General features: G+C 42.5%; 1 protein-coding gene across 4 annotated transcripts in view; it reads right to left on the minus strand.

Annotated features, from left to right (window-relative positions):
- Nucleotides 1-1,045: 1,045 nt before the first annotated feature.
- Nucleotides 1,046-15,184, minus strand: part of TEC (tec protein tyrosine kinase) — a 55,322-nt gene continuing 41,183 nt past the window's right edge. For all 4 annotated transcript variants that reach the window (XM_048508878.1, XM_048508876.1, XM_048508875.1 and 1 more), the window contains 10 exons: nucleotides 14,971-15,050; nucleotides 11,767-11,900; nucleotides 9,848-9,922; nucleotides 7,955-8,126; nucleotides 6,569-6,785; nucleotides 4,483-4,547; nucleotides 4,067-4,185; nucleotides 3,206-3,363; nucleotides 1,816-2,419; nucleotides 1,046-1,673 (listed from right to left, as the gene is read on the minus strand). In XM_048508878.1, the coding sequence (XP_048364835.1) occupies nucleotides 2,348-2,419; nucleotides 3,206-3,363; nucleotides 4,067-4,185; nucleotides 4,483-4,547; nucleotides 6,569-6,785; nucleotides 7,955-8,126; nucleotides 9,848-9,922; nucleotides 11,767-11,900; nucleotides 14,971-15,050 (1,092 nt within the window). In that variant the 3' untranslated portion in view covers nucleotides 1,046-1,673; nucleotides 1,816-2,347. The remainder of the gene's footprint in view (nucleotides 1,674-1,815; nucleotides 2,420-3,205; nucleotides 3,364-4,066; nucleotides 4,186-4,482; nucleotides 4,548-6,568; nucleotides 6,786-7,954; nucleotides 8,127-9,847; nucleotides 9,923-11,766; nucleotides 11,901-14,970; nucleotides 15,051-15,184) is intronic.

A 15,184-nucleotide genomic window follows, 5' to 3' on the forward strand; every position in this document is an offset into this window, starting at 1 on the left:
GAAAGGCCAAAGTTGTCTTGGTCCTGAAGCCTGACCTGAAACCAGACTGAAACAGTTCAAGGGCACATATATCCTGGGTGAGAAAGGGCCACATATCTGGCAAAAGTTAACTGAAGCAGGAAAGCGTCTGCTTTGCTATCCTCCTGGCTCTATTGTGTCCCCAAAAGGCACTTGTCTACAAACTGGTTTCTGGAATGAAGCACTGTTATCTGCTTCTTTAGAAAATATGGGAAAACTTCAGTCGTTAATCTTTTGATCTGAGCCACCAGGCCTCCTGATATATCTAAAATAAATAGGAATTGCTGTTCTCTGGGATAGGCTATTTTAAAAAGATGGCACCAGGAGGAAGGTTGGCTGTCGGCAAGGCAGCTATTCCTCCCGGGGTGCATCAGGCAGCATATCATCCCCACGGTGCCCAGGAGTAGGAGTGTCCTGGTGCCATCTTTTAAAAATAGCCTATCCAAGATGGTGGAGGTCTGTGTGGTACAGACTACCACTACCACCATCCAAAATTTAAAAGTATTTATTAAAAAGAAAATGTTTACAAGTATATTTTTAGCACCGTACCAGATTGAGCAAGAGATCCAAAAGAAATGAGAGAACTGCAATCCCTATTTATTTTAGATATTTAGAGAGTCCCCCTATCCACCAATTATACACTAAGGCAGATCCAGACACCCACCCTACCATATCAAGTGGCAGAAATACAGCCCAATCCCCAGAATTACCACAGCAAGAGAGACAAAATCTTAATGCTAATGTGCCAGAGGTCCACCCTGGAAGTCTGCTATTTAAATAGTTTTTCCCCATTTTTAATTTAACCCATTTTAAATTGGTTGTTGCAAGAGATCTTGGCATTTAGTGGGAAGCAGCAACATTTCTTGGGAGGAATCCTGGAAATAAAAGCATAAAATGAATGGTGCAGCATGATTAGCAAGATGTCAAGTGAAATACGCTTTTGGTTGTATAATAATTCATTAATAGGGCTAGAAAGCTCATATTATTTGCCAAATTCAAACAAGAAAATGACTGAAGCATTCCAGTGTATGGCAAAATTCCAATTATAGGTGTTTTACTTTCCTTACAAATGATGCATGTCAAAGGTACACTTGTGATTTCATATAAATACACGTCTATTTACAATGTGCAGGTTATATAAATTACTGTAAGATTGCTATGCCAAAGTCCACCCTCCAGTTGCTTCCTCAATGGTCTATTCACAGTGCTGTCTTGTGCACCAGGATGAATTACAGCAGTGTTTGGTCCAGCCAATCAGAAGTTTCGATACATACACCTTTTTTCCCTGTGTATCAGATGCACTATCACTACGTTTTAACATGCACACAGCAGTCATATCGATATGATTGGCTTTAGGCCTACCAGCCCCTACTTAAAAATTCTCTAGGGGACTGTGATAAAATATAAAAAGTACAATCCTTAATGCAAAACAGAGTCGCTGATCAGTGCTCACAATCAAAAAGGTACATTTAAAAAGAGGGAAATCTCGGGGGTTATGAACTAGCAGCAATATTTATAGCTTTGACCAGCCACTGAGAGATGCCGGCTTTAAAAGACATCCCCCTGAAAGGAATATTATAGACAGGCTGATGCTTACACAAGACTCATTCTTCTTCATCTTATCTGTTTAGTTCATTTAGACCGGGGTAGGGAACCTGCGGCTCTCCAGATGTTCAGGAACTACAATTCCCATCAGCCCCTACCAGCATGGCCAATTGGCCATGCTGACAGAGGCTGATGGGAATTGTAGTTCCTGAACATCTGGAGAGCCGCAGGTTCCCTACCCCTGATTTAGACCTTGCCTTTTGCCCCAAAGTGGCTTACCTCGTTATCCTGTCCTCTAGTTTATCCTCAGGACAACCCCGGGAGGTAAATCAGGCTGAGTGTGGGCAGCTGGTCCAAGTTCATTCATCATGCTTCCAGGGCAGACTAGCAGGGACTCAAACCCAGTACTTCTACATTCTTATCTGACACTCTTTAACCACTACACCACATTGGTTCGTTATATTTGATTAGTGATAACTATTATCTGAAAGTAGAAATGAAATAAAGACGTGTGCCGTTCATGTGTAGATTAGTGGTCAAATGGAGGTGTCTGGTCTACATTTTTGTTCCTTGACAACACTCATGGTTGTCCAGTTCAGAGGGAGTATTGCGTAAGTAGCTGAGGAAATGACGGCTGTCTTGGTGAATCTCTTCTTACAAAAATATTACATGTTTATTGCTTTGTCCCTTTGTGGTCCATTCAGCAGCATCCAGTAACAAGAAAGAACACAGCAGCATTCCGGGCCAGCTCTACTGTGACCTTCTGTGCTTCTGTCCTTCCTTCTCAAGAAGAATCCTCTGATATGGCATAAATATTTCGAAGGAGATCTTGAAATGTAGGACGTCTGTCTGGGTTCTAGAAATTTTTAAAAGGGCTTTGTTATAACAGCTCAGAAGAAGAAGAAGAAGAAGAAGAAGAAGAAGAAGAAGAAGAAGAAGAAGAAGAAGAAGAAGAAGAAGAAGAAGAAGAAGAAGAAGAGTTGGATTTATATCCCCCTTTCTCTCCTGTAGGAGACTCAAAAGGGCTTACTATGGCAGATCTCATAAATGAGAAATGAAGACTATTTGTTGCATGGTAGTATGGCTGACAGAACACAACACTCCTTTTGTCCTGGGCAGCCTAAACCAGACAGTGAGGCGCACCGCATGGCCATGCTGCCTCCAAAAGGGTTTCAGGCGATGCCGGAAGGAGCAAATAACAAAACAAAAAACCCAGCCGCCTAGAAAAACAAAATTCAAAAAAAGGATTTATACCACACTTTCCGGTGGCTTAAGTATACGGCCAGGGAGAGGGCTGGAAACCCAATGAAAGTTGACTAAAGTTGGCTCCACCCCTAGGAACACCCCTAGCTCATACCCAGTTATGCCGGCATCCTTCATTATGCCAGCACGGCTCTGGGGGAGGCAGCCTCTTCCAGGTTGAGTGCCCTGGAGCTGTGCAGCACCTGCCCTTTTTGCCCTCCCCTCTGCCATTTACGCCAAGGGTGAGCAAATGAGTTGGCACGGACCTTCCCCCATTTCCAGGATATGCTGTATTCCCCCTGCTCCCCAGATTGGGCTGTTATTGTGGCAATTAGTTGCTGTACTGCAGGAACGGACGTACACCGTAATAGAATGAACGTACACCGTAATGTCCCCATACCTCTTGCCAACACATCATCATGACTTCATAAACATTCTTAGAGGCTAACTTCGGCCGAAACAGACGGCGTCCTCGGCTAATCATAGTCACCACTTCATAGTTTGTGTTTGTTTCAAAAGGCATTTTCCCTTCCGTAAACACTTCCCACATAGTAACTCCTGGAAAATTCAAAACAAAACAGCACAGCATTGGTCATGTTTATGATCACAGATGATTTTGAACAAGAACACAAAGATTTACATTTCTGGAACAGAGCATATGTTAAACTGGTTTAGCTTTCCTATTTTCCTATTTAGCTTTCCTATCTCACAATACTAGAACCAGGGGGCATTCGTTGAAAATGCTGGGGGGAAGAATTAGAACTAATAAAAGGAAACACTTCTTCATGCAACGTGTGATTGGTGTTTGGAATATGCTGCCACAGGAGGTGGTGATGGCCACTAACCTGGATAGCTTTAAAAGGGGCTTGGACAGATTTATGGAGAAGTTGATTTATGGCTACCAATCTTGATCCTCTTTGATCTGAGATTGCAAATGCCTGAGCAGACCAGGTGCTCGGGAGCAACAGCCGCAGAAGGCCATTGCTTTCACATCCTGCACGTGAGCTCCCAAAGGCACCTGGTGGGCCACTGCGAGTAGCAGAGAGCTGGACTAGATGGACTCTGTTCTGATCCAGTAGGCTCTTTCTTATGTTCTTATGTTCTTATTATGCATATTCAATAATTTTGAATGTTTGTTTCAGTACAATTTAATCGTGGCTGGCTCCATTGTCCTTTTGAAGGGGCTGCAGTTATATGCTACTGAATCTGGGGCGAAGGGGAATCCTTTTATATCCTCACATTTGAAAAAAAACACCCTTACCGAAAGACCAGACATCTGACTTGCTGCTGAACCGGCTATAATTAAAAACTTCTGGTGGGCACCACTTGACTGGGAATTTAGCACCTGAAGAGCTTGTGTACTGATCATCAAGAACGTACCTAAAGAGAAAAAATGGTGATGGGCAATCCAGTCTGCTGTTACTTTAAGAATCCTCTAAAAGTTTGATTTCATTGTCTATATTACTGTGCTGAGTGTTCCTAATAGTGCTCATGTGATAGATAACCCTTGCAAGATATTCAATTCCAGAAAAAGAAATACATGAGTCAAAAGAGACAATAAAACTTAGTATTTTTTATTTACAGTATTTATATGTTACACTTTCAGAGACCTGTTTAAGGTGGTTCACCCAACATAAAATGTGATAAAAACATAACATCATTAAAATAGTTCATTACCTGGTCATTCCAAAGTCAGATACTTTCACCACACCCGACTCATTCACCAAACAGTTCCGAGCGGCCTGAAGGGGGGAAAAAAGGAAAGAAATCTCATTATCAACAATGAGGACTAATCCAAAGTTCTCAAGTTAAAACTACACAACAGCAAATATACAAAGCCAATATTGCCAAACCGCTTACAAAGCTCTCCTACATGCTTCAAATACTACTGCTTTGTCATTATGAAGCTTGATAGTTTAAAAAACCCAACTAAACTTTTCCCTCCTTTTCCCTGTATTTATGTTCACTGAATATTGTAGCCAATTTACTACCAGATTCTAAAGGACAAAAGTGCTTTAAATAAATACTGTTGTGGGCTGAGCAGTGAGAAATGTTAGGAGGCAGAACAGCTGGATTTACTGTGCAATCCTAAACAGAGGCAGATTCCGCATGGGCGAAAAACAGCGCACCTGGAATGGTAAAAACACTGTTACGGGACGCTATTTGCACAGCTGCCGCCGAAGAAGAAGAAGAAGAAGAAGAAGAAGAAGAAGAAGAAGAAGAAGAAGAAGAAGAAGAAGAAGAAGAAGAAGAAGAAGAAGAAGAAGAAGAAGAAGAAGAAGAAGAAGAAGAAGAAGAAGAAGAAGAAGAAGAAGAAGAAGAAGAAGAAGAAGAAGAAGAAGAAGAAGAAGAAGAAGAAGAAGAAGAAGAAGAAGAAGAAGAAGAAGAAGAAGAAGAAGAAGAAGTTTGGATGTATATCCCCCCTTTCTCTCCTATAGGAGACTCAAAGGGGCTTACAATCTCCTTGCCCTTCCCCCCTGTCACTCTGAATCAAGGCAGCGCCATGCTTTTCCCAGGGAAATGCTGTTTCCCTACAGGCACCATGCAAACGGCACCGGCATGGAGGCGCTGCTTTTCGGTGTCTCCATTTTCCCCCACACTCACTTTCTCTCCTTGCCAAGCTCCTCAGCAATGGGGAGGCATGCCCATGGCTGCTCATCTCTGTGGAGAACACCTCACAAATGTCACATCTAATCTGGCCCTCAGACTGCAGTCAAAGACTTTGTTAGTCCTTCAGGCAGGGAGCTCCAACTGGGTGCCAATGGGTAACTTTTCCAGTTCCCACCAAGTGGTTTTAGAAAGAGAGTGGGCCAGTTGGGGAAACTACCCAGGAAGAGTTCTGACTGGCCATTGGAGATTTGATTGGCTTTGCAGATTTTTAAAAACAATGCTTTGGCAGCAGCTGCCACCACAGCACAAGGGTCTTCACTATGTGACTGAAGTAAGCTGAGGCAACCATTTTGTAGCTGGCTCCACCACCTCCAGTACCCATTTTATGCAGCCATTCTATGGCTGTGCCCACTATGCTGTGCCAAATTCCAAAGATGCCCACAGGCTCAAAAAGTTTGGGGATTCCTGCTTTAAGGTGCCACAGCTTCTGGTAAATTTTGATAAACTGGGCCTTAGGTGAACAAATGCAAAGAAGGTCAAGGCCAGAGGTGGGATCCAGCAGGTTCTCACAGGTTACTAATTATTTGTGTGTGCTGAGAGGGGGTTACTAATTGGTGATTTTGCCACATGATTTTTGCTTTAGTTACGCCCCTCCTCTCAGCAGCAGCGCGCAGAACTTGAAGCAGTCTAGCAGGAGGTGCACGATGCGGCGTGCGTTGGCAGCGCTCGCGCCTGCAAGTGCATTCGTTTCCCACCCAAGGACCGGCACAGCGGCTGCGTCCTTGCCACAGCCCCGCCCAGGAATGCCCCGCCCCCGAAATGCCAGGCCACACCCCCGTTGTGCCCCGCCCAGCCCCATTGGCACTACGCCACAGTTTGAATCCCATCACCATGGGAACCTGTTACTAAAAATTTTGGATCCCACCACTGGTCAAGGCTCCTATATGTTTAGAAGTTGTTTGCAAAAAACAGTCATGCACAGAAGCGAAAAACAACAACTTTTTCCACACTGTTCTCAAAAAATCTTGTACATCTATCCTGTCCTTGTTATTCTCTTGTCATCATTATGGCATTAAGAGCAAGTTATGAATGGGAAAGCGTCCTTATTCAAAAACTTGTAATGCCTCCAGAGGCTCTTCAATATATTACTTACTAGATCTCTGTGGATAAAGCCATTTCTTTCTAGGTACTCCATTCCTTCACATACATCCTGGCACATTGTCAGAAGGTTGTCATTAGTGAAATGCCCACGTCTCTGCCGAAGATAATTCAGAAGGCAACCATGCTCCATGAATTCTGTCACTATGTAAATAGGTCTTTGCTGAGTACAAACTCCATACAACTGAACTAACTTAGGATGGGTCAGCTTCCTAGAAGGAATGATAATAGAAGTTACTGTAATGTAAGCAATGAAAAAATATACATTTTAGCATTTGCAAAATCAGCTTTACTTAAAAGAACATTGGCCACTTATGACCTTGTGGTCTGCTTCCCATTGGGCAGACAGTCTCTTCAGGTTAGATTCTCTGTACTGCACACGTGGTCCCCCTCCTGAACTCAGCTCAGAGAATCAGATCAGAGAATCTCCACAGATTCCAAAACCTCTGAAAACATGACTTTTCCTCTCACGTTGCAGGGAAAGCAGACAGCATGTGTTTGGCTCACATCAGGTTTTCTTGCTCCTCCTTGTCTTCCCCCATCCTCCCAACACTAGATCCTCCCACTCTTGGGGCAGCAATTCAGAGCAATCGGAAGTTTTTTTAAATTAAATCTACATGAAATTTACATGGTGTAGCCAAATAACACTAGACCCAAGCTGATGCGCGCGCACACACACACACACACACAAAAGGCAGCAGAGAAGAACTGTGACTTCCCAAGGTCACCCAGCTGGTGTGTGTTACAGTGTACAGGCTAATCTGAATTCCCCAGATCAGTTTCCTTAGAACTTCACTGTGAAAGATCTTTAAAATCTGGTCCTCAGACTGCAGTCACAGTTCTCCTCTGTTCTCCTGTTTGAGGGTCCCTTGACATCTTTGGGACCCACCGTGCCCCTCCTCCTCCTTGTTAGGAGGATTTTTAGGTAGGGTTTTGTGGAGTGCTGTTTTTATGTACTAATCGCTGTTTTAAATTAGTTTTTAAAGTCTATGGGGCTTAATCTATTAGCTTATACTGTTTTAATTAATGTTAGGTATTCATTGGTTGTTGTTTAATTGCCTTTTTTGTTATTGTATTGTATGATGACTATGTTGTACACCACCCAGAGCCCCTTGGGGATGGGGCGGTATACTAAAATTGAACAAACAAACAAACAAACAAATAAATAAATGTCTTTCTGTAGTGCTCAATGGAACTAAGAAAGAGAGCTGGCAACTCTCACTAAGCACTTGACTCCGTCAAAGAAATGGCCAATCCACTTGCCATAGACAAGGGGGAAACAGAGCATGGTTTCTCCATACGTTAAAGATCAGAGATGAACTTAGGGGACAAAGCACCCTCGAAATTGCAGGCTACTTAGGGTCTTTCACCAGTTACTTACATCATGACTTTAGCTTCCTCTATGAAGTCCTCCTCATACATTGCACCTTCTCGGATTGCTTTAATGGCCACTTTATACTGGGCCCTCCACTTGCCCAGACGCACGACCCCAAAGAGGCCGCTGCCCAGTTCTCTCATAAAGGTCAGCTCTGCAGGATTGATTTCCCATTTCTCTGTAGGAAAGGAAAACAAAACAAATATTGTTCAGGCCACACAGGGTGCTCTGAACATACTGAAAGGAAGATTTTGGCTATGGGATCCTATCTTCCTCCAAATGTGTTCTAAGCACCCCTCCAGACATTTTTAGTGTTCTGATCTTTTTTCTTTCAAGTACAAAAAGTATCACAATACAGCTATTTATACAATAAAAATTGTGCAGTAGTGGAAGGGGTATTTGCCTCATCTAATCAAATCCTTGAAAGCTAAAACCTCCCCTTCCAGACCTACAAGCAGTATATTATGGTACCTCCTATAAGTGAAACAGGATGAATGTCGTTTTGTCACATTACTTAAAAAGGGCACTGACACTGAAAAAGTAGAGTCTCCAGCAATCTGAGCACTCTCCTGGCTTTCTGAAAACTATGCAAAACTGAATTATTCCACAGGGCTTTTCTGTATAGGCAGTAGGATAGCACTGTACTAATGGTTCACAAAATTGCTGGATAAATGGTAAAGAACTATATCAGCAACTTCTCTATGGAGTTCCCCTATAGATAACTGCATGGAACAACTCAGTTGAAAGAATACAATCTGGCTTCCTCTACACTCTGTACCATATGCTGTACTATGCTTAGAAACTGGTCAGAACCTACTTGAAACAAGAGCATGGCTGAATAAATTCAAGGATTGGATTAAACTACGCTTTAACTCTGATGAGCGCTGTTTAACATATATTGTGCGCCCAGACCTATTTGCCTCTGTATGGTATCAACTTCTTAAATCAAAAATCTACTCTCTAGGTTTAATACTTGAAGATCTCTGTATGCTATCACCCAGAGAGATTCTGCAAACCTTAAAAAGCAGACTTCTAGAACAGGAATACCATATCTTGTTGGGCCAAGCAAATAAATCATGCTCACCCCTTTCTGTCGGAATAGTACCAGAACAGGGGCACATAGCCAAATATCTTGAACTATTAACTGAACCCCAACAGAGATAGATTATTACAAGGGCCAGATGCAATACTTTTCCATCGGCCATTACAAAGGGTCGCTACCTATCTATCCCTCTCCAGGATCGAGTCTGTCCACACTGTAAAAACCAAGTGGAGACTCTTGCTCACATTATACTTGACTGTCCGAGATATGTGGGTATTAAGAATTTCTCTCCTGGGCGGGTCTTAGACAAATCTGAAAGAGACTCTGACAACTCTGTTGTGGAGCTTTTGTTAAATAACACAGAGGCCATGCTCTTGGAAAAAGTAGCAAAATTTCTTTTACAAGTGACAGAATTTTCTAAGTAACATCCAATGCTAGATACAGTTTATCTGTCTGTGTTTTGAATGTACTTTTGATTTGTACTTCAGAAATGTCTGTAATGCTCTGGAGCCTATTTTAATATGCCTAATAAAGGTTGTTGTAAAAAAAAAACCCTATATCCGTACTGAAGTTTTCTGGGTTTTAAAACCTCTTATTTACACCAGCAATAGCTACTTAGATAAAACCGCAAGGAACTATTTTTGCATTAAAGTAATGTAGGAACCCACACTTACTTATGCAGGTTATCACAATAAAGGACTAGAATTTTTCAATATTTTAGTTTATTGTAGATTATCTTCTTTTTTCCAAGGAAATAGAATGATTATATTCTAGAGAACCTTTCGGCCAATGGCGATGATTCATTCCAACAAAAGGGGCCATCCCTACTTTTTTTTTCTATGAGCATGTAAACATACCATAACTGAATTCAGCAGTAGTTGGTGTGACTTTCTCCTTTGGAGTAACTGGATATCGTAGCCTTGTCACAAGTCCTAAAGCACAGGGAAAATTCATATCGAAAATAGATTACCTCTGAAATTATGATGGTAGAAAACTACTTGAACTATTATCACTAACCATATCATGGCATATTATTGCATTTTTTAAAAGGCAGTATAATTTTTAAAAAACATACAAAATACACAGGGTCAGATCCAGAGGCAGAGCGAGGGGGCATGGAGCCCAGGGCACATGTGCACACTGCGCCCCCACCATGCCCCGGAATGCCATGCCACCCCCCAGAATTCCCACACCATGGCCATGCAGTGGCACGTGCCCGGGGTGTCCTGCCCCATCCTTGCCCCATTGGCATTACTGGTCAGATCCCTCCTAAAATTTAAATGCATTGATGTTTGGAGGTCCAATTTCCTCACCTGCCCCCTCCTCTTGCAATTCCAAATGCTCCAGAAACTGCTGTTCATGGAGGATGGGAGACTCACACATTACAGGATATACAGGCAGAGGTAAGTTGTGGGTTCTTGATTCCTACATGTTCAGTACTCAGTCTGGATTAGGATCATTGCATGCATGAAGGAGTAACTTCAACCTTCCTCCCTGTGCCATTTTCTCATTCTGAAACAGTCTGGGGAGGGCACCACTTGTCCCGCTTGCGAAGGACATGTGTTTCCCGAAGATATGGATGGGTTTCCTAGATACCACATTCTGGGAATGCTGCAGTTGGGAAAACAGCATGGGGTGACAGAGGAGGTTGAAGCACCTTCTCCCACACATCACAGTCCGCATCCAAACTGTACACCACATACATGGGAATTGGGGAGAACTCAAGCTATGATACACGACCCAAAAAGGGGACCGAAGAGCCAACCTGTTTACTCCATAACTGGTGTAATAAAAAACATATTAAGAGCATTCTGAGGTCGAATCCCCACTACCGTCTTAGCCAGGTTTCAGAACACAAACTAACCAGGTTTGAGGTCGTTTGTGTTCTGAAACCTGGCTAAGACGGTAGTGGGGATTCGACCTGAGACTCCAAAAGCAATCACAATGAAATAATATATTACAAGCAGAGTCAAAAATGTACAACTCTGAAGGTAGCTGGAAGGGATATTATCAGTTTACTTATTGTATTAATGCCAAAGCTGTGGAAAAGTCACACGATAACACAATGATCAAGATCCAAACAAATGTACATCTAGTTCCATGGGCCAAAGATGCCTGGTATTTTTTAGGCAGATGCTGTTTCTGCATGGCAAAAGGCTTTTGAAACTGAGGGTAGTTACAAACACACGTCTCTCAACACAAGTCAAGTAACTCTTTCATCCTGGTTAACCTATTTAGCCTACACAACAGCTGCAAATCAGAGTGACCTTATGTGGAAGTAAGATCACTGAAATTCTTAGTAACGTAGCTCTGTGGGTTACTTCTCTCGGAACAAATTTCACTGAAATCAATGAGTAAGACTCCTGTGCTTAGGTTTGGGAAGGCAGGGACATATTTCTCCATGCAAGTCATAATTCATTTCTTGGCTCCCCCGGCCTGGGATGTGATAATACCTCAGTGTTTAACTAGGTCCTAATGAAGGCTAGACAAACCTCTAAAAAATGGGGGGGAAAAGCTATGAGGGAGGCTGATCGGAAACAAAATCCTTTCCAAATGTGCATGACCCTGCAACAGTCCAAGTGAACTACATTTTGTGACACACAATAGTTTGCGGAATAACAGAGTTGATAGATATATGTAAAGGAAAGCAGTGTGTGCCCATTGCATGCACAAGGTTCACGTTATGAGTATGACTTGGGAAGGCTTCTCCTGTTAGCTATTGATGAATCTGGTTTCTCAAAGCAGTGCACGTTCAAATGACAAAGGACTCATTTACCGGCTGCATTGTGTTTATGATACTCAATTAACTCTGGAATGGAGTCAAAGAGATGCTTTTCTGCTAGGTAGTATTGCTTCGGTGAGGTCACTGTGTCTTTGATATGGTAGTGTCTTATTCCAGATGACCCTTCTCTGAAAAAAAAATAAGGTTTTTAATTTTTTTTGCATGTTAAATATTATAGGCATGAAAATTTCACAAAGCTTTTTGAGGGTGTTTAAATGTGATGCTTCCATAGGCAAGAAATCTCCCAGGCTAAGGCCCCTTCTGCACATGCAGAATAATGCACTTCCAATCCACTTTCACAATTGTTTGCAAGTGGATTTTGCTATTCCGCACAGCTGCAAAGTGCACTGAAAGTGGATTGAAAGTGCATTATTCTGCATATGCAGAAGGGGCCTAAATCTCCCCTTGGTTCAAATTGATTAAAAATGACCGTGCTAGAACTTCTTATTTGGTCACTATTTTGTCACAAAATCTCAGAATGGTTTTTGCTTTAGTTCCCTTCCAGTGGTGTTTCTTGCTGGCATTACTCCCAAATACTGCTGGCCTCTTGACTCTGTTTATGTTGAGAACCTGTGTCTGAAGACTTACTACATTTTGTTCTACCTTGTTCTCTTCATTTAGAACCTAGAACCAAATTCCTCACAAGGATACTGATAGACCTAAACCATTTCTCAGACTCAGATAAACTGTCCTTCCTCTTTTCTGACCCAACTTTTTCCTTTGTGTGTCACCTTTTGGTTTGGCATCCAGGAAGATATGGGCCAGCATTATATCCAAAGAGAAAAATAACTCTACTGATTAATTTCTTTTATTTTTTAAATCTAGTTGATCAGATTGTTAAATCTGTAAATCTGCAATTATTTTGTGTATTTTATACTTTATATATGCTTCTATGTGTTTTAGATTATAATGGCCTATAGCCACAAACAATAAAATGTTACTATTACAGTAAGCTTTTTGAGATGTCTGATAAGCAATATCCAGTTGTTCAGGAATGTACTTTGCCTTGCAACAGTTGTTCAAGCGAATCAAATTTGTTATTCATAATGGCTTGGATCCCTACCCATGCAGTATGACTTTCTCATCTCCCCCCACAAATTCTGTTCATGGAGGTGAGGGGGGAAAACCTTTCAAGTTGCTGCAGGAGCAAGTCACACTCCATGGGGCAGAAATCCTTGTGCCTCCAAAAAAAACCTGCAGTGGATCCAAGTAAAGTACTTGGAGTACCTAAGATATTTCTAGAAATAAACTCAGCTTCACTTGGGATCTGCCCATACTGCAACCCAATTCTATTCATTTTCACCAGGAAATAAGTCCTACTGGATTGGATCCAACTAGGTTTTCTGTTAACAAAAAAATCAAGGAAGGGTTTCCTTTGACTACCCAAAAAGGTTTTGCTGCTGATCATAGGATCTTAATGGACAAATGTCATACAAGTATGGGGCTGTACTAAGGAGGGTAGTTTGGTAAAAGCTGGTTTCAACAGGACTTCGTTCTAAGTAAGCATATCTTCCTCCAATTTTCAATACCATTCTAAAAGGAGAAAAATGATCAAGTTTTGATTCTCCCGCTCTGAATTTGGACTCATTATCTGAGCTACTCTGTTTCACCAGTGCCTGAATCCAATCTGACTCCATAACATATTGCAGATAGGAAAAAAACAGGTACACTAAATAAGGCATCCCTTATCTGATCAAGGCCAATAACCTGAGCAGCTTGAAAGTTTTAATAGTACGGGCCTTAAAGACTAGTTGAGAAACAGCAACACATAAGAAAGAGGCCACCTCATCTGAAACTAACAACATCAACAGCATTTGCTGCAAAAATCATTTACCAAATAAATCTCCATGATAATCGCATAAAATTGTTTAACTTTATACTTAAGCATGCATTTTTGAAAATACATATTTCAAGACATGAAATCCTTTAGTTACAAAATGTAGGTGTTTATAGGTAAAATGAACTGGGGACCCATAGGATATTGTCAGATTAAAATTTCAGCCAGCAGAGCTGGGAAATATCTCTGCCACAGACTTCAAAGAGAGGACAATACTGAGCTACATGGATCAACAGTTTAACTGAGTGCAAAACAGCTTCATTTATTTAGGAGGAAAGCAAACCTCTAATGCAGAGCTGGTGTTTGACTTGGACCCTACCAAGAAATAAATCCTAGGCAGTCTGTTGCAAGGCTCTCCAGATGAATTCCTGATTGCTAAAAATCTGGAAAACTAAGGCCGCTTCCACACGGAGGCGGAAGCGGCTACGTCGGCGCATTTCGCGCTGACCCGACAACGCTGGGACCGTCCGCATGGACGGTCCTGGAAAGAGCCGGGCAGCCGGCGCCGCAGAGTGCCGGCACCCGGCCGACCCGGCGTGTCCCCGGGCCTCCGGCACGTCGCCAAGGCCTGGGGACACGTCCCCCTGGCCCTGCGCGCCTGATCCAGTGGCACAGGGCAGGTGGGCATGTCCCCAGGCCTCGGCGACGTGCCGGAGGCCCGGGGACAAGGTAAGTGCCGGGTGGGGGAGGCGTCTCGAAGCCGCTGCCGTTCGCATGGCAGCGGCTTCAAGTAGCGGCATTTCCCCAAAAGAGCGCTTCCGGAAGCTCTGGGGAAACGCTGGCTTTGCTTGGCGCTTGAGGGAGCGGCGCTGAGGGTTAGGCGGCTGGACTGCTTGATGCAACTGGCGCCCCTGTGCCAATGATCGACCTGGGGACGGCAGTTTTTGCCGTCCCTGTAAGGCCGCTATGCTATTCTAGCTCCGTAATGAAACGGCCTAAGATATTTTTTCTGCCATCAAGTCATATCTGACTTATTGCAACTCCATAAGGTTTTCAAGTCAACAGATGTCAAGAGGTGGTTTGTCATGCCTCTGCATCCTTAGTATTCTGTGGCAGTCTCTCATCCAACCCTGCTTAGCTTCTGAGATCTGACGAGATCATGCTAGACTGAAACGATCGAGATCTGGGCAAGATATTTTTACTCTAATATTAAGATAAAAGTCAGGAAGTCACTTGATCCATGAACTTAATCAGGCTGCCCATTTAGATGAATGGAATTCTGAACAGTGATCCTGTTTTAGATTCCCAGAAAGATTTGGGTAGTAAAATATAGGATTTTTTTCCCTTGAAAATACTGGATGCTTGTCAACAGACAAGAAAGAAAGTGGTAAGAAAAGCAATAAATGATTCCAAACACTTACCCTCCAAATTTTGCGTAAAGCGATACTGTATATAAACCAGGTTGGCTGGAGTCCCTCACCACAAAACCACCTTCTTTATCCTAAAAATTCAAGAAAAAATGGTTTATGTACCAAGCAATTGTGCTAACTTCACTATTTGTATGATTCATGATGATTATTTCATATGTTTAATGAATGTTTTATAGTCTTTTATTCTGCTTAGAAATACAAACAA

The sequence above is a fragment of the Sphaerodactylus townsendi genome, linkage group LG10, assembly GCF_021028975.2.
Source record: "Sphaerodactylus townsendi isolate TG3544 linkage group LG10, MPM_Stown_v2.3, whole genome shotgun sequence".
NCBI classification, from domain to species: Eukaryota; Metazoa; Chordata; class Lepidosauria; order Squamata; family Sphaerodactylidae; genus Sphaerodactylus; species Sphaerodactylus townsendi.